Source organism: Malaya genurostris, chromosome 2 (assembly GCF_030247185.1).
Source record: "Malaya genurostris strain Urasoe2022 chromosome 2, Malgen_1.1, whole genome shotgun sequence".
Taxonomy (NCBI): domain Eukaryota; kingdom Metazoa; phylum Arthropoda; class Insecta; order Diptera; family Culicidae; genus Malaya; species Malaya genurostris.
The window spans coordinates 233,522,243-233,540,171 of NC_080571.1; the positions used below are offsets into that span (position 1 = coordinate 233,522,243).

Sequence of the window (17,929 nt, forward strand, 5' to 3'; positions counted from 1 at the left end):
TGACGATGAAACTGATTTCAAACAAATTGATGGTAGCAGAGTGAAAACTGAAATTACCATCCATTCCAGTATTAGCCATGCTACGCTAAGAATCGGCTACAAAGCCTGTTGAAACAGAAAGGTTAAATTCCACCAAAAAATGTAATGCCAAGACTGCTTTTTTTAAATGAAAAATAATATAAGACATGTAGGTTTAAATATCATAATGCCATATTTATTCGTGACCTAATTCATCAACGAACCCGAAAACAGGAATAACCCTCCCAGTTAACGACGTTGCTTTTGACCGTTGCGATGCGTCGTCCGTCGATGTGTTTGCTTTGTTTTTTTTTCGACTCCCTTCTTATCCATAAGCACTACTAACAAGTCTTCATCACGGTTGCCAGTTGTTAAAACCATCAAATTTATTGTGGTCAGGAATTGTTAGGGCTAAAGAATAATGTCGTTTTCCATTGATTCCACTCGCTCAGTGCCAGTGTTTTGCCCTGACAGCCGATCAATGAAACGGTTTTGTAAAGTTTGGTTTGCACGCATGCTGCTCGTAAAAGAAAACGGGTGCAAAATAGTTGCCCGCGAATTGCCTCGAAAGTGCATTTTTTTCGTGCGGTGCAAATCAATGAAACACAGTGCACCTGTTTTGATTGCCCGACTGCACGAAAAGTGCATGAATCGAGCAAAACACTCCACGAGTGTTCTCAATGAAAAACGACATAAGTGTTTCACGCTGAAATTTTGTATATTTCGTTTTCGCATGTGTAAAATTTAAACCATTCAGGATTTGACAACAACATGTGTCAAACCCCTGATTAAAGGCCAGTTTTTAATCTAGTTTCAGTGCAATGGGCGGTCGCTCTTAGGAGTGTCTAAATCACACCTTAACACACATAAGTAGTGCTCAGGCACCAATCAGATACTTGGCCAAAACACATTAGATCGATCCGGCTACGATCGGTCAAATGCGGGTTGACCTGTACTCCTCAATCAAGTTCAAGACCATAGTTTATCATTTCGATTTTGGCAGGCACAAAACCGTTTATTGACTCACCCTCATCTCAAAGTCATTAAAATGAAACTTGGTTTAGTTTTGATTCTGATTTGTATATTCGATTCGCTAACACCAACGATGTTTAATGTGAGCTCGAATTAAAATATGCTATCTTAGTGTTCGCCTCAGGACGAGTCAGTCAGTCTATAAAGCCATAAAACAAGTGCGCAAAAGTTTCAAAAATAATTGGCTCAAACCAAGATGTCATAGATTCAAACAAAGCGGTTGTTTATTACTGAAACAGATTGCTTTAAACAAATTTTGATTGATTAAAACCAGAAATTTTATAGTCACTGTATTACAAAAGCAAACGTGGGAATTTCCCGAGATTTTTCAAGGTTTTAAATAATTTATGTAAAAAACTTATTACTTACAGATAAATCTGATGTGATGGCGACACTGGTCTTCGCCGTCTTTTGCAAATGTGTGTAGCAGGCGCTGCTCTGCAGGCTGAAAAGTTGGTCCTGTTTTTTGTTCAATTTCGTTTAGTTGAGTGCGCAATGAGCTCTGTTTCAAGCCTCCGATCAAATCGCTCAGTCTAGTCAGTTCAACTTCAAAGTGTGTGACATTCGGTAGACTTTTGTGGAGCGTTAAACGAAAACGGTTTATAGAATTTCTGCCTTAATTTTTGCAGTGCAAACTATTAAGAAGTGTAAATTGATTGAAGGAAATTTTTAGTCCGTTTAGACCTATAAGATAATCTTGTTTTAATAAGTGTTGCGTGTTGTTTTGTAGTTCAGGATATTTCAGTTGATAACTAGGTAAGTTTTTTTTTATAAATCGTGAAAATAAAGGAACAATAGTGCTTGATAGCTACAAGCCGAAAACTGAATCTCGCCTTTTTTTTGCTTTATCTTTCTTGGATTCATTGTTGCTTAGGTTATAAAATTTTACGAAATGTTCAATTATGACTTATTCTCATAAAGTTCATATATAGTTCTTAACATGCAGATCAGTGTTAGTGCCATTCTTCGCAAAATTTTAAAGTAGCTACAATATCTTGTAAAGATTGTCCACGACTATCGACGAGTACTTATAACAAAATTAGACGACAATCTTGGAAATTTAAAATCTATCATGTAAAAATGAGAAATTTACTCATAATTCATAATAATTTATGCTTCCTTCCTTAAATTTTACGCACTACTGTACTTTTCCCACTATTATGTTAATTAGCAATTTTTAACGTCTAATCAGTTGAGATATTAACGATGAAAGTCGAATGTTATATGTTGTTCATACTTTTATTAACAGACCGTACATTTAAAAAAAATCAGACCGCGCATGTCTAAGCGTAAGATCAAAAAACAATTTATGTGTAATATTTTTTTGTGTATGCCACCATGAAAGTAGTTCAGTTTGCACACTTTCACAAATGGAAATTTATATATATTCGGTTTATTCGTGCAATAGAATTGCTAGAAAAAAAAAGTACGGGTGTGTAATGTCAGAGACATAACTGGATGTCGTGAATACGAATATGACACGATTTATTTATGCTTCCGAATTCGAATTGGTAGTTCATCGATTGTTTGAATTGTGCAACTTTCCCCTCTTTCATTACTAGAAATTTAAACGATGCGCCTAGACTAAATTACAGATAAGTTACATTAAACATTCTGAAACGCACTTAAATACTATGAAATAAGCAGTATAGTTCTTTATAATAAAAAAATGGTGACGATTTTAGTTAGTTCAGCACGCAGACTCTGAATTCTAAACCCATATTCCAGAACTAAGCTCTAAAACATGAAGACGCTTTTTCGCCATGACTACCAGAATGGGTTTTATAGAGTACACTAAAGTAAATTTCCGCATAATTCTTTAGGAGTATTATTATGGTTCTAAAAAGAACCGAATAGAAGAAGTCTGGAATAAAGAACTGGATCCTGAGTTCAAGAACTAAATTTAGAACCAATAACAGACTCAGAATCCAGTTTCAATTCTAGAATTGCAATTTCGAAACTCAAATTAGTTTCGGAATACAGTTCCAGAATCCAGTTTCAGCACGCAGGCTCTGAATTCTAAACCTATATTGCGGAACTACAATCTGAAAATTGAACTTCTCGTTATGACTACCGAAAACCAAATGATGGCAGGTGCTCTCTCCGTCGCTGATGGTTTAACTCTCGCGATGGCAGTCTGCTCGCCTTGAAGGCCAGCAAGCGAATGAAAGTTGCTACCTGAGCGTTTGAGGTTTTAACCACGCAAAAGGCGCTCTCTCCGTCGCTGCTGGTTGATGGTTTAACTCCCACGACGTCTGCTCCCATCGAACGCACGAAAAGAAATGATCGATTTTCACCACGGTTCCCCTTTTATACGCATTCAGTTGAAGATATGTGCCTGACTACCTCAAAATCGTCGTCCTTGCGCGAAAAACCCAAGCGAAAGTAAAGAGTTTTCCGCATTATTTTGAAATTTTGAGAAAACTTAATTTTTGAGTTGTTTGTGGTTATCTCACACTGTTCAAAATTTTATCCTAAATTCCTGATCATATTTTTGATGAAATGGTGAAAGAATTATGTTGCTACCATTAATACAAGTCGAGATATTCACGATTAAGTTCTGCCCATTCTTCCATATGGCTAATTTTAAAAAGGCACCCCATAGTAAAGTAAGTCGTATTCACGACAAAAACGACATTCGAATGGAACCTCGTAGACCTATAGTGTTATATACCATTCTACTCAGGACGACGAGATCGGAAAATGTCAGTGTTTGTGTCTTTGTGCTTGTGTGAGTGTGTGTATGTTTTTTTATATCGCTTAGTTTTCTTTGAGATGGCTGAGCTGATTTTAAACCCTACTATCCTAAACCAAATGGCTGTCACTTTTAGTTCCGGAGATATAATGGTATAAGTGACGAAACCGACAGAAAGTGTCGTTTTACCGCTCAATTTTTTTAGAAATGGCAGATCATAAGTCTAAGTTTGTCTATTAGGGGGAAGGAGGGATTTTGTTCAGTCTAGGTGATCTCTAATTTTTTTATTAGAAAAAAATTAACTGCCAAATTCAGTCAACTTATACTATGTTCACACTGGCCGAAAATAACATGTTTTAACGATAGTAATATAAAGTTAAAACCGCACTGTTCACACTAAGAAAAATGGTTGTACCTATCTGCGTTTCCAGGTCATTTTTCCAAAAATATGTAGTCGGCGCAAAAATCTATCTGTATCATATCGGTATCAATATCTCTTCTACATAAGTAGTAGAAAAGGTGAGCGAAAAAAAAAGATCCCACGACAACCTTTTCTCATGTCTATTCAAGCTAAAAACCAAAATCGGTACTTATCTGTGTGATCCGTGAATTATCGGTATTTTGGGAGAACATATCTGTATTGTGATATAAAGGTCAAAAATCTGTATAAATACCGAGAAATCGGTATACCTGGCAACGTTGGTACCAGTTTTCAGTTTTGTTTTATTATGATTACATGGCTACTTTGATGGAAAACTGCTGTTGTTGAACAGCTTGTCAATTGACATAGTCGAAAAATGAAGGAAAATGCTAGCAGGATTGTGCTTTACTGACAAATATATCATGTTATTTCGGGAAAACATGTTTTAATGTGATACTATGTTAAGATCGGTTGAAAATAGCATGTTTTAACGATAGTAATATAAAGTTCAAACCGCACTGTTCACACTAAGAAATATGGTTGGACCTATCTGCGTTGCCAGGTCATTTTTCCTGTATTCGGCGCAAAAATCTATCTGTACCATATCGGTATCAGAATCTCTTCTACATAAGTAGTAAAAAATGTCAAGACCAAGACAACCTTTTCTCATGTCTGTTCAAGCTAAAAACCAAAATCGGTACTTATCTGCATGATCCGTGAGTTATCGGTATTTTGGGAGTACATATCTATATTGTGGTATAGAGGTCAAAAATCTGTATAAATACCGAGAAATCGGTATACCTGGCAACGTTGGTACCAGTTTCAAGTTTTGTTTTATTAGGATTACAAGGCTACTTTGATGGAAAACTGCTGTTGTTAAACAGCTTGTCAATTGACATAGTCGAGAAGTGAGGGAAAATGCTAGCAGGGTTGTGCTTCACTGACAATTATGTCATTATTTTTACGTTTCGTCTTTGACTCATCAGTGCAGAGCAGTTCAAATTGAACTGCTTAGTGCTAAACTCGGCAGTTCAATTTGAACCGCTAAGCAGACGTAAAGTTTCTGCTACTTACAGAACACTTTTTGTTTTGCAACGAAGTGCAATGTCTTTTCTGACGTGCCGAACGAAAACGTGTTTTCGACTTTTTCTGGCCGATGCAGGTATGGTCATTTAGGGGTTAGCCAAATTTTGTGCTAGGGCACATAACCGTTTTCATTATTTTTACGTTTCGTCTTTGACTCATCAGTGCAGAGCAGTTCAAATTGAACTGCTTAGTGCTAAACTCGGCAGTTCAATTTGAACCGCTAAGCAGACGTAAAGTTTCTGCTACTTACAGAACACTTTTTGTTTTGCAACGAAGTGCAATGTCTTTTCTGACGTGCCGAACGAAAACGTGTTTTCGACTTTTTCTGGCCGATGCAGGTATGGTCATTTAGGGGTTAGCCAAATTTTGTGCTAGGGCACATAACCGTTTTCATTATTTTTACGTTTCGTCTTTGACTCATCAGTGCAGAGCAGTTCAAATTGAACTGCTTAGTGCTAAACTCGGCTGAACTGCTCTGCACTGATGAGTCAAAGACGAAACGTAAAAATAATGAAAACGGTTATGTGCCCTAGCACAAAATTTGGCTAACCCCTAAATGACCATACCTGCATCGGCCAGAAAAAGTCGAAAACACGTTTTCGTTCGGCACGTCAGAAAAGACATTGCACTTCGTTGCAAAACAAAAAGTGTTCTGTAAGTAGCAGAAACTTTACGTCTGCTTAGCGGTTCAAATTGAACTGCCGAGTTTAGCACTAAGCAGTTCAATTTGAACTGCTCTGCACTGATGAGTCAAAGACGAAACGTAAAAATAATGAAAACGGTTATGTGCCCTAGCACAAAATTTGGCTAACCCCTAAATGAATTATGTCATGTTATTTCGGGAAAACCACCCTCCTGCTATGGAAGCTGGTTCCTGAAACCGACGCATTTTGTTTTGGTGGCGTTGTTGTCAACAATATTTTAAGCTACGTTCATACCATACAATCAAACCACACTGGTGTCAAAAGTTAATTTCTTCAAACCCAATATAAATATAACTCTTGTCTAGTATTCTATGCAAAACAAGTAATTTGACTTCTTTTTGAATAAGAAAAAAAAGTGGTTTGTTATAGTTTGATTATATTCCATCGATATCATTTCCTTATGTTGGTGCAACCGCATGAAGAAAGATTTGAACACTGCTTAAACACAGCATTTGACAGCGAACTAGAACTAAAAGAACCAAAACTTTCGCCTTCAAGCCAATTGTATGCAGATGACAATCGCACCACCGGGGTGGTGAAAACATGTTTTAATGTGACGTTTCTGAATATGAAATACAAAAGTAAAACATGTTATTTCGCTTAAAACATGAAATCAGAGTTAAAGCTTGTTTTAACTCATAGTGTGAACATAGTATGACGTTTATGAATATGAAATAACGCAAATGTAAAACATGTTATTTCGCTTAAAACATGAAATAAGAGTTATAACATGTTTTAACTCATAGTGTGAACATAGTATTAGTCAGAAAATTACACCTCAGAGACTAACATTTCCTGTTAATAGACATTCGAATATTGTTCTGGTATATAATATTACTGATTTGTTTTAGTTTTGCGAAGGGCGTCTTGCGACTAATTTAATTTTTTTTCCTATTTTGCACTGTCGCTTTAAACGACGGCTTGAAATTTAAAACTCATCACGATGTCATTCAGGAACGGAACTGGAAGTCTGATTCGGTCGAAATTCAAGAAATCCTTGTAGCACCGTAAGGCCTTTAAATTGAATCTAAACTTGAATTTGTGGCATCGCGGAGCAAGGTGTGTGAATTTCGTTTTGGAATGTTTGACCACTATTTCCGGTGCTCAGTTCGTATGACCAGAAGATCTGTTAACTAGAAGAATTTATTCACTATTTTTTAACAACTAGCTCATTTTTTTCCGCTATAAAAGAAAACTATTGAATATGCAGTTGTTTTTATTCATCTCCGTGTAATTCCGGAAGTTAGATGAAAATCGTTAGTGCAATTTCGGAGAAAGTGAATTAGTTCCGTTTTGGAGTTTTCAATCACTATTTCCGGTTTGTGAAAGTCAGCTAAGCCATCTCCGTCAAATAGGAAGCGAGTTTCGTTTTGGACTTTTTGACTACCAACTAACAAGAGACAGAATTATAAGTGTGATGAGTGTTAGGATAGTTGTGGGACTTAGGATTTTATTCGTTTTTACATTGACATGTATGAAAACCCGAGCAGAGTGTGAGATCAGATCTTTTTGATATTGTGATGCTCGCAGATTTTTGAAGGAGATGGACTAGCTTCAGATGAACGTGCTATCGATGATCGCCAACCTAATGTCAATGTCTTCCAGATGTCGGTACTATCATGTGATTAGGGCATATCGTGGGATAGGCTCTCTTGAAAGTTACGAAAAACAATGCTCATTATTCAAGTTTTTAAACATGGAATTAAAATATATTGTGCCAAATTTCGTAGATTGGGCTTCTATCTACGAGATTATACTGATTATTGTGTAAATGAAAATTGTAGAGCTGAACAATGAGCACTATATTTCGTAACATTCGTGAGGGCCTATCACACGATATGCCATAATCACATTTTAGTACTGATGTATGGTAAATTCTGCAAAAATGTTGACAACAATCTTTTCATTGATCACATGGTTCCAGCCTACAGCCACGGGATGTCAAAGCATTTTTTTAAAACGCAACGTTGTTCCTTTTACTATTATTTTTGGTGTTCAATAAAACTTTTATCTCGTTTTTTTCCAAAAGCGATCAGCAAAGTGATAACATAATGTGATATCAATTGAAAAGTTAATGAACTGAAATTATATTAAGATTTCTATTTAATGTTTTCTATCATAATTAGATTTTTTTTTGTTTCAATTATAGAGGCTTTAACATCTTAGGTCATTCGCCTCTTCGGACCAGAAAATCTTTCTGACCCTATATGCGGGGTTGAGAATCGAACCCAGGCGGGCTGCGTGAAAGGCATCGACTATCCCATCATGCTATACCCGCCCTCCATAATTAGATTTCGATTTGTTCCCATTTTGATGTTCTGGACATGGAAAAGGGAAAAATAGATTAATAGATTAGTTATTTAAAAAAAAGTAATACAAATGATTTAATGATTAATTTAACGACTGAAACAAACCGTTTCGCATGTTAAATGAATGGACTCGAGCAAAGTAAAAAAATACGCTTGGGATCATCATTGCATTCAAATCCAATACAATATACTCCATCATTAAACTGACCATCCGTATCACCTGACGCTAGTGATCCAACTATCATAGATCTCGGTTGATTTTTCATTAGGGTGTATAAGCAAGTGACAGTTTCTCTTTAATCACTCTCTCTTTGGATTATTGTGATGCGATTAAAAAGATTTTCTTTGATATCACTATTCTGTTTGAAAGTCGAAAGTTTCGGGTATCATTTCATGCAAAGAGTTGAGTGATAAACGTGGAAAAAGCTTGGTAATTAATAGAAGAGAAAGTGAACAAAGAGAAACTGTCACTTGCTTATACGCCCTTTTGAAAAATTAACCGAGAGATGACCTATATCTCCCATACCGATTCACATCCTCTCAGAAGGCGATAGCATTCGATAGGTACCTGGAAGCACATAGTTATCTGTCCTTTTGATGGTTATAATGTAATCTTTTGATGACCATAATGTAATCTTATACCAGCTTTGTGACCCCTATGTCCAGAAGCGACACTACCTATGGTATTCAAGTTTTTCGTGATAATTACATAGTCAGAAATCCAAGCAACCAGAAGTTCTACAATTACTTAAAACATCTACTTTCTTGCTGCTTAAAAGTACACGCGGAACTTTTGAGAACTTGAAAGTACAGAACAAGTTCCGCGTGAACTTTCTAGCTGCTTAAGAGTACGTGGTACTTTTGGCAACTTGAAAGTACAGAAAAAGTTCCGCGTAAACTTTCTCGCTGCTTAAGAGTACGCGTGGTACTTTTGGCAACTTGAAAGTACAGAACAAGTTCCGCGTAAACTTTCTCGCTGCATAGAAGCTAAACAATGTATTCTAGAAGCAGCTTAGAAGTTCGTTTAGTTGCGTCGTGCGAACTTTCAAGTGTGGATAATTACTTAAAAATGTGCTGCTTAGAACGCTATTGATGAACTTTGAAAGCTGCTTAAGCTAAATCAGTCCCTTTCGTCCGAACTTTAGGTTAGTTGGGAATGCGTCTAAGTCGAGGTAATTTATCAGTAAAGGTACTAATCTTGCATACTGACCCTACAACTCCGTTCTTAGGCATGAACACTGGTACGTCCGTTATTGAAATCACGACTCCATTGTCTAACGTCTCTTTCGCTACACTTATACAATTTTATCACTGCACGAACTTGACAGTGACAGTGACAATTATCACGGACACGTACGCTTACTGTACGCTTAGATAGGCAAATGATTACTAAATCAAAACAACATATGGCATAACTGTAGCTTATACGTTTTACGACCTAATCTGCCGCTCTACACATAATTGTCCCATATTCTATAGGATGTTTTTATATATGGGACATTTAGGCGTAGAACAACAGTAATCGACAATTTGAATTATATGCGAACGGCTCTTGCTTTTCAAAGATGCCTCAGTTTTTATTATAAGTTTTGTTGAACCAAAAAATTACATTATGGAAGATTATCGACAAATCGCAAGATTGTCCTCTCAGTGTAGCTCAAATCAATGTAAGGATATGTTAATCCATTTTATTTCTACATTATCTAAAACCATATCCAATGTTCGACGAATTAGCACTATAATCAAAGATTTCAGTCCAATTACTTCATTCTATGGATAACAATATGATACAGTTTTATTTGAACGGCTTAGCGTCAGATTTTTCTCTTAATTTAACAAGCGAAAGGTATTATCCGTCGCCCCAAGAGAATTTTCTCGTAGGTACAGAAAAAACGAAACTAGTTGGTCTGTGATGGCTTGTGGTACCTTCTCATTAAATCAGTTCATTTCCAATCACTGCCTACCGAACGCATTCAGCTCACTGGTCTTGCCATATAAAGCGAGTACAAGAGTCAACAAACTTCCTCGTCTTCCTGCTTGCAGCCACTCTTTACTGCACGAAAGATACAAAAGAGCGCCGGAGAGTTCAAATAAACGGACTCTTTTGAACTCAAATGACTGTTGAAAACCCCTTTTTGTTCTTTCTGGGTTGATATTTCGGGTCAGTTACTAGAAAAGACAGTTCGGCTTTTAATTGTGGACATATAATTTATTTTGTTTATCGGACGTGGTATATATATCCCTTAAATACTGCACTCATTGAGTCATACTTGATCAACTTTTTCTTCCGTGATGCCGCACGACCTACGAAGATGTAGCGGGGACAACGAAGGAACTGCAATTCATGCTAGACTTTGTGCGTCTGGTTTAACAAGTTAAATATCAGCGACCCGTTCATCGCCGACTTTGCACACAGAGAAAACACGAATGAAATAGAAATTAATTCAAAGGTTTGAGAAATGGAATCATTTTGTAGTCTCGAAACTTGTCAACAATTGATTTAGAATAACCAGTTCGTAGGATTACATTTAGCAACGCTTTGAAAGTAATTTTTTTGGCTCAATTCTGCGAGATTTAAATTACATCAAAAAAACGTCTACATCAATTGAGATGGAAAAAAGCGTAAAAAGCATTCAGAAATTATGTCCCAACAGATTTCTCTCCGTCCTGTACAGCCAAGGCCTTATTTATCCGCAGACTGAATATTCCAAGTACCATCTTCCATGACAACAACTGCAGAGATGTGTTTAATAATGGTTTTTATCTTATTCTGTCCTTTCTTTTTGCAGACAATACTTTTAGCTACGATCTCTATCCACCCGCGCGCTTTGTTATTTGTTTCAAACTTGAGCTCTAGGCAAGGTATCTGCTTACTGGTTTAATAACCCAACACGATGGCCGATGCAGTTAAGGAAGTCCAATCAGCGGAAGGTGAGTCAATAGCATCGTAAATTTGCGTAAATGTTTACCTTGGTGAGATTGATTCGATACAGCGGTAAATAGAGTAGTGGAATATCGAATTCAGTCTCAGAGATAAAGTGATGGTACCAATTTTAATCGCATTGAGCAGGGCCCTCATTATTGATTAGTCGCATTTTAAACAATGGATTACGAATCAATTGGAACTAATATGCACAATATTTATCCGGATGCGAAGCAAATCAACGATTATCTAAATTTGGTATTTTAAACTGGATAATTTGAGTACGGTTACTCTAGCGACAATTAACTTGTCACGCATATACGGCCGTAACTGTGACACCAAATACAGAAACTAAACTCCAAGCTTTGACCAGTGCAATAAGGAACTGCTTTCTATTTCAATGGATCAGTTTGGGCATAGGTTGCTAACGCAGCAGTAAAGCTAGATGGCGAACTTTCACATTTGAATTGGTAGATGTTGTTGTGGTTGATACTTTAAAATCACTTCATATCGTGTTATTTATACATACATTTTTTATGTGAAATATTACGCTCTAAGGTTCGAGTTTTTCTACTACTGTATCCATATTTTCACTTGCTCACGCCACTAATTAGTAAACGATGATTCGATTAAAAATACAATCTACCAAATTGGTAATTCGAACAAACCAATTATAAAAGATTGAAGATTATCCAAATCGATTTTATTTCATATGGATAAGACGGGTCCTATTTTTTCAGTATCGGATCTGATAATCGAATTTCTATATTCATTTAAATTATCAAATTCATTTCCATGGTCGTATCGTTTTCCTAGAGCAATTAAGATGAAATAAAAAAAGTAGATTAACATTAGAGCTGGTGGTAGATAAAGGTGGTCTTAAATACTGGCAGTAAACTGATTTACACAATATTAAATTTACAGGGTTGTAACGGTCGCGCGGATTTCGCGGATTTGGCGCGATTTCTGCTAAGATTTTCTAGAAACATCATTTCACATTTGTGAATCGTTTGTTCGAAAAAAAAATTTTTGTAAATTTTTGAAGCTTGTGAGTTTTATGAAACCCCAAAAAATTAAGAATGGGTGAACGTTACAACAATTTGTCGAGCTGGCCGAACTGATTTTTTTTAAATCAAAATTTTCGAGAAGGCGGCTCTAGCAAATTCAGTGGACAAAATTTTGATTTTATGCTCTCCGATCTTGAGTGGTACAAATTACTATTACCAGAAATTACAAAAACTTTTCGATATATGTGATTGCGTTTCCCCATTCTAATGTGGAAATCGAATGAAGATATATCTAGCTGGCCGTGAAATGATAGTGAAAATATGACTCTGTACAACCTCACCATTTGCTGTTACCTCTGGAGTTCCTCAAGGAAGTCACCTTGGACTGTTTATATTTTTATTGTATCTCAAAGATCTAAATTTTTCGATCAAATGTATGAAACGATGGTTCACCGATATTTCATATTATAAAATCTGCAGCTGTCTCTGAGTTCCTACAAAAACAATTGGATAATGTAACTAATTGGTGTAACATCAACAAAACGGTTCAAATGTCACTAATGTCGCCAAAAGTCTGTATTCAAGTTCGATTATAATATTTCAAAAACTTTTTTCTAACGCGCATCGTCTGTCAAGGATCTGGGTGTTCCTCTGGATTTCAAAGTAAATTTTAGGAGCACATAGAGTTTACTATCTCCAAAGCCTCTAAGCTATTAGTATTTATTTTTCGCGTTACTAAAACAATTCAATTTGTATGCTCTGTATTGCGCTTTAGTTCGCTCAACTCTGAAATATTACCAAAACGATATCCTTTAAAGTTACCGCTGCAAACTGATTGGTCGTGATTTATTATCTGTTCGTCGCGATGTTTGTAAGGCTAGTTTTGTGGCAGATCTACTTCAGTGTCGCGAATCGATTGCTTCGAGCTATTGCAATTGTTATAATTAGGCATTCGACGTCGTAATCTTCGATACTATTTTTTTCTTCGGATTCCCTATGTTAGAACTTATTATGGATATAACGAGTTATTAAGTAATCGTTCCTCATGTTATTATCTCATTAGATTTTGTTGCTATAGAAGCACTAGATTTAAGGAAATGTCTCATTTGGATGATTGTAATCTGTTGATGCAAAAGATGAAGAGGTTTTATGCCTGCTGGAGAGCAAGTTTGACTGAAACTAACTCCAGTGGGCTTTTACCTTCTTCAAATGAAATAATAAAAGATGAGGAGGAAAAGAAAGGCATTCAGAGTAAAATCCGACAGCAGGAGAAGGCGCTGTTTCAGAAAACAAAAGCTAATCAAGAGGCGACAAATAATTAAAACTAAAATTAAAAAGAGTTAATTAGGTGATCCTGATGTGGTCTACCCTAAAATTCTTCTTACCGGGAAGGGAAGGCTTGCCGAGCAAGAAGATGTTGAAGTAAAAAAAAATGTCTTCACTGAAATCTGTTTAACTTCTATCGAAATCACAATTGTAAGCAATTTTATTTTTACTTTAACATTTTCCATACATCAGAAAGAATAAATTAACTAAGGACAACGAAAAAGATGGAGAATAAAAATTATAGTCGTTCGCCAGACATGAAGTCGTTTTCAAGGGGTTGCTCATAGTGACGTGTTGTATGCGGACTTATTCATTGTGTTTTATGACACCTGCATAAAAATAGTAGTATCGCTTCGCTCGAATATCGCGCGTTTTAGTTTGCAACTTTTCGCGGATTTCGCTCGTTTTAATTTTGAAATTGCAATTTAATTTCCATATTGCATTTTTTCTGAATTTTGAAGTTAATGATTATGAAATAGTCCTCTATTCCAAGCTCTCTCAAAACTTTAATTAAATGGTCAATAACGACCAAAGGCTTTGCAACTGAGGAAGGGAACGAATGTTAGTTCGATTACCATTTGTTTCTAGAGACCACGAGTACAACTGCATCTTTACATGTATCACACGAGAGTAATTGTATTAGAAGAGATGGGAGAAGATCTGGATACGCCTTGGTAATCAATACGACCTCGACATGAGGTGCGGTACGAAAAAAAGTTGTCCATGAAAATAATTCACGACCCTCAAAAACTACTTCGCGGACCCGCGGATGAAAGGTATTTTTTGAAAGGGTTTCCGAAACAAGTTTTTATTAGAAAACGTATATTTTAAAAGCTTCAATGTTTTTTCATATTGTATATCGTTGTTTATTATTCAAAACTTCATGCATACCTCTATCATTTCAATTCAATTGAATAGAGCAATTTTCATGCATTTTTTTTACATAATTTCTGACATTTTTTATTTTCGAAAGTAGCAAAAGGATGAAGATGAAACCAATTACATATGCAATTACTTTAAAAGAGCTTTCAAACCGAGATCGAATTACTCGTCTGCGATCGTTTGCAGGAGAGTTATATTCTTTTCAAATAACTTATTAATGTCATACTCAAACAAGTCTGAATTATTGCTTAAAAATGTACTATTCCTCTATTTCATTAAATTTAAATGATGGAGGCATAGTATATTCAAAAAAGTGGTGTAATTTTCAATAATAAACAACAACAAAAAATTTAAAAATACGTTTTTTTTTCAAAAACTGTTTATGGGTGATAATTTCAGGAAAAAAATGCTTTATATCATGAATTTTACTTGATTTACGTATGGTGTCTTTTCATAGTTCCTTTGAGTTTACTTTTTACACAATTTTGTTGATGGTACTAAGCCCCTGTAGTGACCCTGTGCCAACATGATAGTTGTATCTCATTTTTAGGGGTTTGTTTACATAAATCGAAATTTTAAGACAGCATTCTTGTTAACTTTGAATAATGTACTTTACCTCGCGAATAACGCTTTTGTGATGTTAATAATTAAGAGCGTAAAATTGAGCTTTTGGACCAGTGGGAATACACGCATATCAAACAAACAAGCCTATCATCTGGACCGAACAGAGTTTCTTTCAAGGTATCATGTTCGAATCTACTTAGACTAAATGATGCGTATTTCTTCGCAAAATAAACCTCTTACTTCACTAGTCTCACCACTGAACAAAATAAATTTAACCGGGAAAAAGCATATGGGTCATTCCACGCAAAATCAGCCGCCCAAAAATTTTTTTTTATCTAACTATTTTTTTTCGGTAAAGAACTCGAAAATATTCGACACGTATTTTTTCATTTCAATAAGGTACGTGAAATTTTCGAAATATGATTTTTGAAATTTCGCGTTTTCAAAAAAGAGTCTTTTTTCGACAGCCTATACTGTAAAATCTAGTAAAGGTACAAAAATTCGTCCAAGACATGAAATGTGCGTCATTTCCTTAGCTTTCAAATAAGCGATTCCATAAAACAACATTTAAAGTTAATATAATGGAAAAAGTTAATAATTAATAAACTAATAAAAAAAATTCAAACTTTTTTCTTTTTTTTTGTTGTTGAAAAAAGAAGCCTTAGGGGTTTAATTCAATCTGGGCAAAGTTTCAGAGTGGAAAGATCAATACTTTGCGTACCGCAGCGCAATTCGCTCGGATACGAGCTTAAAAGGCTATCCGCATTATGCAGATCCGACCGATCCGAGCTGCTTCGGCTGTGGCGTTGCTCGAAAACAAACTTCATATTTTTAAAATGTGAAAAAAATGAAGAGTGACGAAAGTTTAATAATTTCCGAGTTTGCGGAAAATTACGCCTTCGTTATTCAAAACGCCATAACTGGCTTTCATGGGAACAACGACCAAGCGACTATATTCCCCATTGTTTTCTATTATAAAATGAACAGCAAAATCGATCATAGAACATTAGTAATTATTACTGATTGCAAGAAACATGATGCAATAGCTGTGTATGTTTTTCTCGAAGCTCTTAATCAATATTTTTCACAGTACTATCCACATATACGCAAGTGCATCTATTTTGCTGAGGGCGCTTCTCAGGAATTCAAAAATGTAAAATACTTTGCGAATATTTTTCATCACGAATATGATTTTCATCGTTTTGCAGCGTGGATTTTTCACACGACAGCTCATGAAAAATGTCCATGTGACGGTGCTGGAGGAACTATCAAAAGAAGTTTACAAATGATCAATGATTGTCAAATTTCGACCGCGAATGAATTGTACGAGTGGGCTAGGAAAGCATCTTCTCTACCCAATATTTTAATCATATACAAATGTTCGGAAGGTTATCTAAATGCAGAGAAATTTCTTAAAAATCGTTTCGAAAAATGTAAAACCATTTCTGGAACACAATCGTTTCACTATGTTGAGCCACACGGAGACAAGGAATTAAAAATAAAAGTTTTCTCTTCCCAGGACACGTTTGACGTATTGAGTTTTTGTAAATCAGTAAAACCAAATCATAGACAAATTGCAACTGTGCAAAAGCTTTATGTCACCATTATTTTATTACTCACGTAAATCCTTTGTCCCAATTTTACTCGCTTTCTGCCTGAAACGTTGCTAACAATAAACTGACCAATTTAAGATTCGATCTGTGGCTCGACATGTGTCGACAAGTTAAGCCCGTACCCGAGCGAATTGCGCTGCGGTACGGTCCGCGCGTGCGGGTTGTGATTGAAGAATTCACTGCTCCGAAAGTATTGATCTGTCTACTCTGAAACTTTGCCAAGATTGAGTAAAACAATCTTCAATTTTCAGCTGTTTGGCTTCTTTTTTCAACAAAAAAAAAAAAGAAAAAAATTAGGCCCAAGTTTGAATTTGTTTTATTTGTTTTTTAATTATTAACTTTTTTCATTATATTAACTTTAAAGGTTGGTTTATGGAATCGCTTATTTGAAGGCTAAGGAAAAGACGCACATTTCATGTCTTGGACGAATTTTTGTATCTTTATTAGATTTTACAGTATAGGCTGTTGAAAAAAGGCTCTTTTTTTGAAAACGCGAAATTTCACAAAATCATATCTCGAAAATTTCACGTACCATATTGAATAAAAAAATACGTGTCGAATATTGTCGAGTTCTTTACCGAAAAAAAAATAGTTGGATGAAAAAAAAATTTTGGGTGGCTGATTTTGCGTGGAATGCCCCATAGTATACCGAAACATTTCCAATAATGATAGCATTGCTGACGAATTGACAATTAATTGACTATAAGGGACGCGGATAAATTGAGTTCACCAAAAAAGCAAAGTCCTGGCATTACATTCCTTTTGTGGAATTTGGCCTCTCTGTTTCAACAGACTTCGCAGCCGATTCTTAGTGTACAGAATCATTGCATGGCTAGTACTATGGATCCTACTGACACTAAGAATCCTTCCAGGTCGGGGCTCGAACATACGACAACTGGCTTGTAAGACCAGCGTCCTATGCTTTGAACCCGGGGAAAATTGAGTTCACTACTACCCATAAATAACACAGCGTTTTTTGGATACAAAATCTTGGTTTCATTATATCTTCATACTAAATTTCAGAAAATTTAGGTTTTTTTCAACATGAACAAATTTTGATGTGATTCAAAAATTACTCTTTTTTTGAAAAAAATCGAAAAAAATATTTTTTGAATCACTTTAAAAATGTACACGTGAAATATTTTTTCAATGCGATGTTCTTTTACCTGGGAAATCTCACATACATTCACTTACGTAAATTAAAAAAAAACTACGAAAATTCGTTCAAATGTTATTTCATTCATGCAAATACATTATTAGCAGGTCCAATCACTTTCAGCGTCAATTCTTACCATCGAGACATAATTTAAACGAAGTAGTGCGTGTATTCTTATGAAAACGATCTCCAA

At 35.6% G+C, this 17,929-nt stretch overlaps 1 protein-coding gene and 1 long non-coding RNA gene across 2 annotated transcripts in view; one reads left to right on the top strand and one right to left on the bottom strand.

Moving 5' to 3' along the window:
• The first annotated feature begins 1,570 nt into the window (after positions 1-1,570).
• The window catches only part of LOC131428160 (GYF domain-containing protein gyf-1), a 67,626-nt gene continuing 51,267 nt past the window's right edge, over positions 1,571-17,929 (top strand). Inside the window, exons 1-2 of the mRNA XM_058591868.1 lie at positions 1,571-1,806; positions 11,055-11,196. Coding sequence (XP_058447851.1) covers positions 11,160-11,196 — 37 coding nt within the window. The 5' untranslated portion in view covers positions 1,571-1,806; positions 11,055-11,159. The remainder of the gene's footprint in view (positions 1,807-11,054; positions 11,197-17,929) is intronic.
• LOC131428161 (uncharacterized) lies at positions 8,037-16,684 on the bottom strand. The gene is made up of 2 exons (XR_009229347.1): positions 16,588-16,684; positions 8,037-8,274 (listed from the first exon to the last, which is right to left on the bottom strand). It is a non-coding gene; the product is annotated as an uncharacterized LOC131428161 (long non-coding RNA).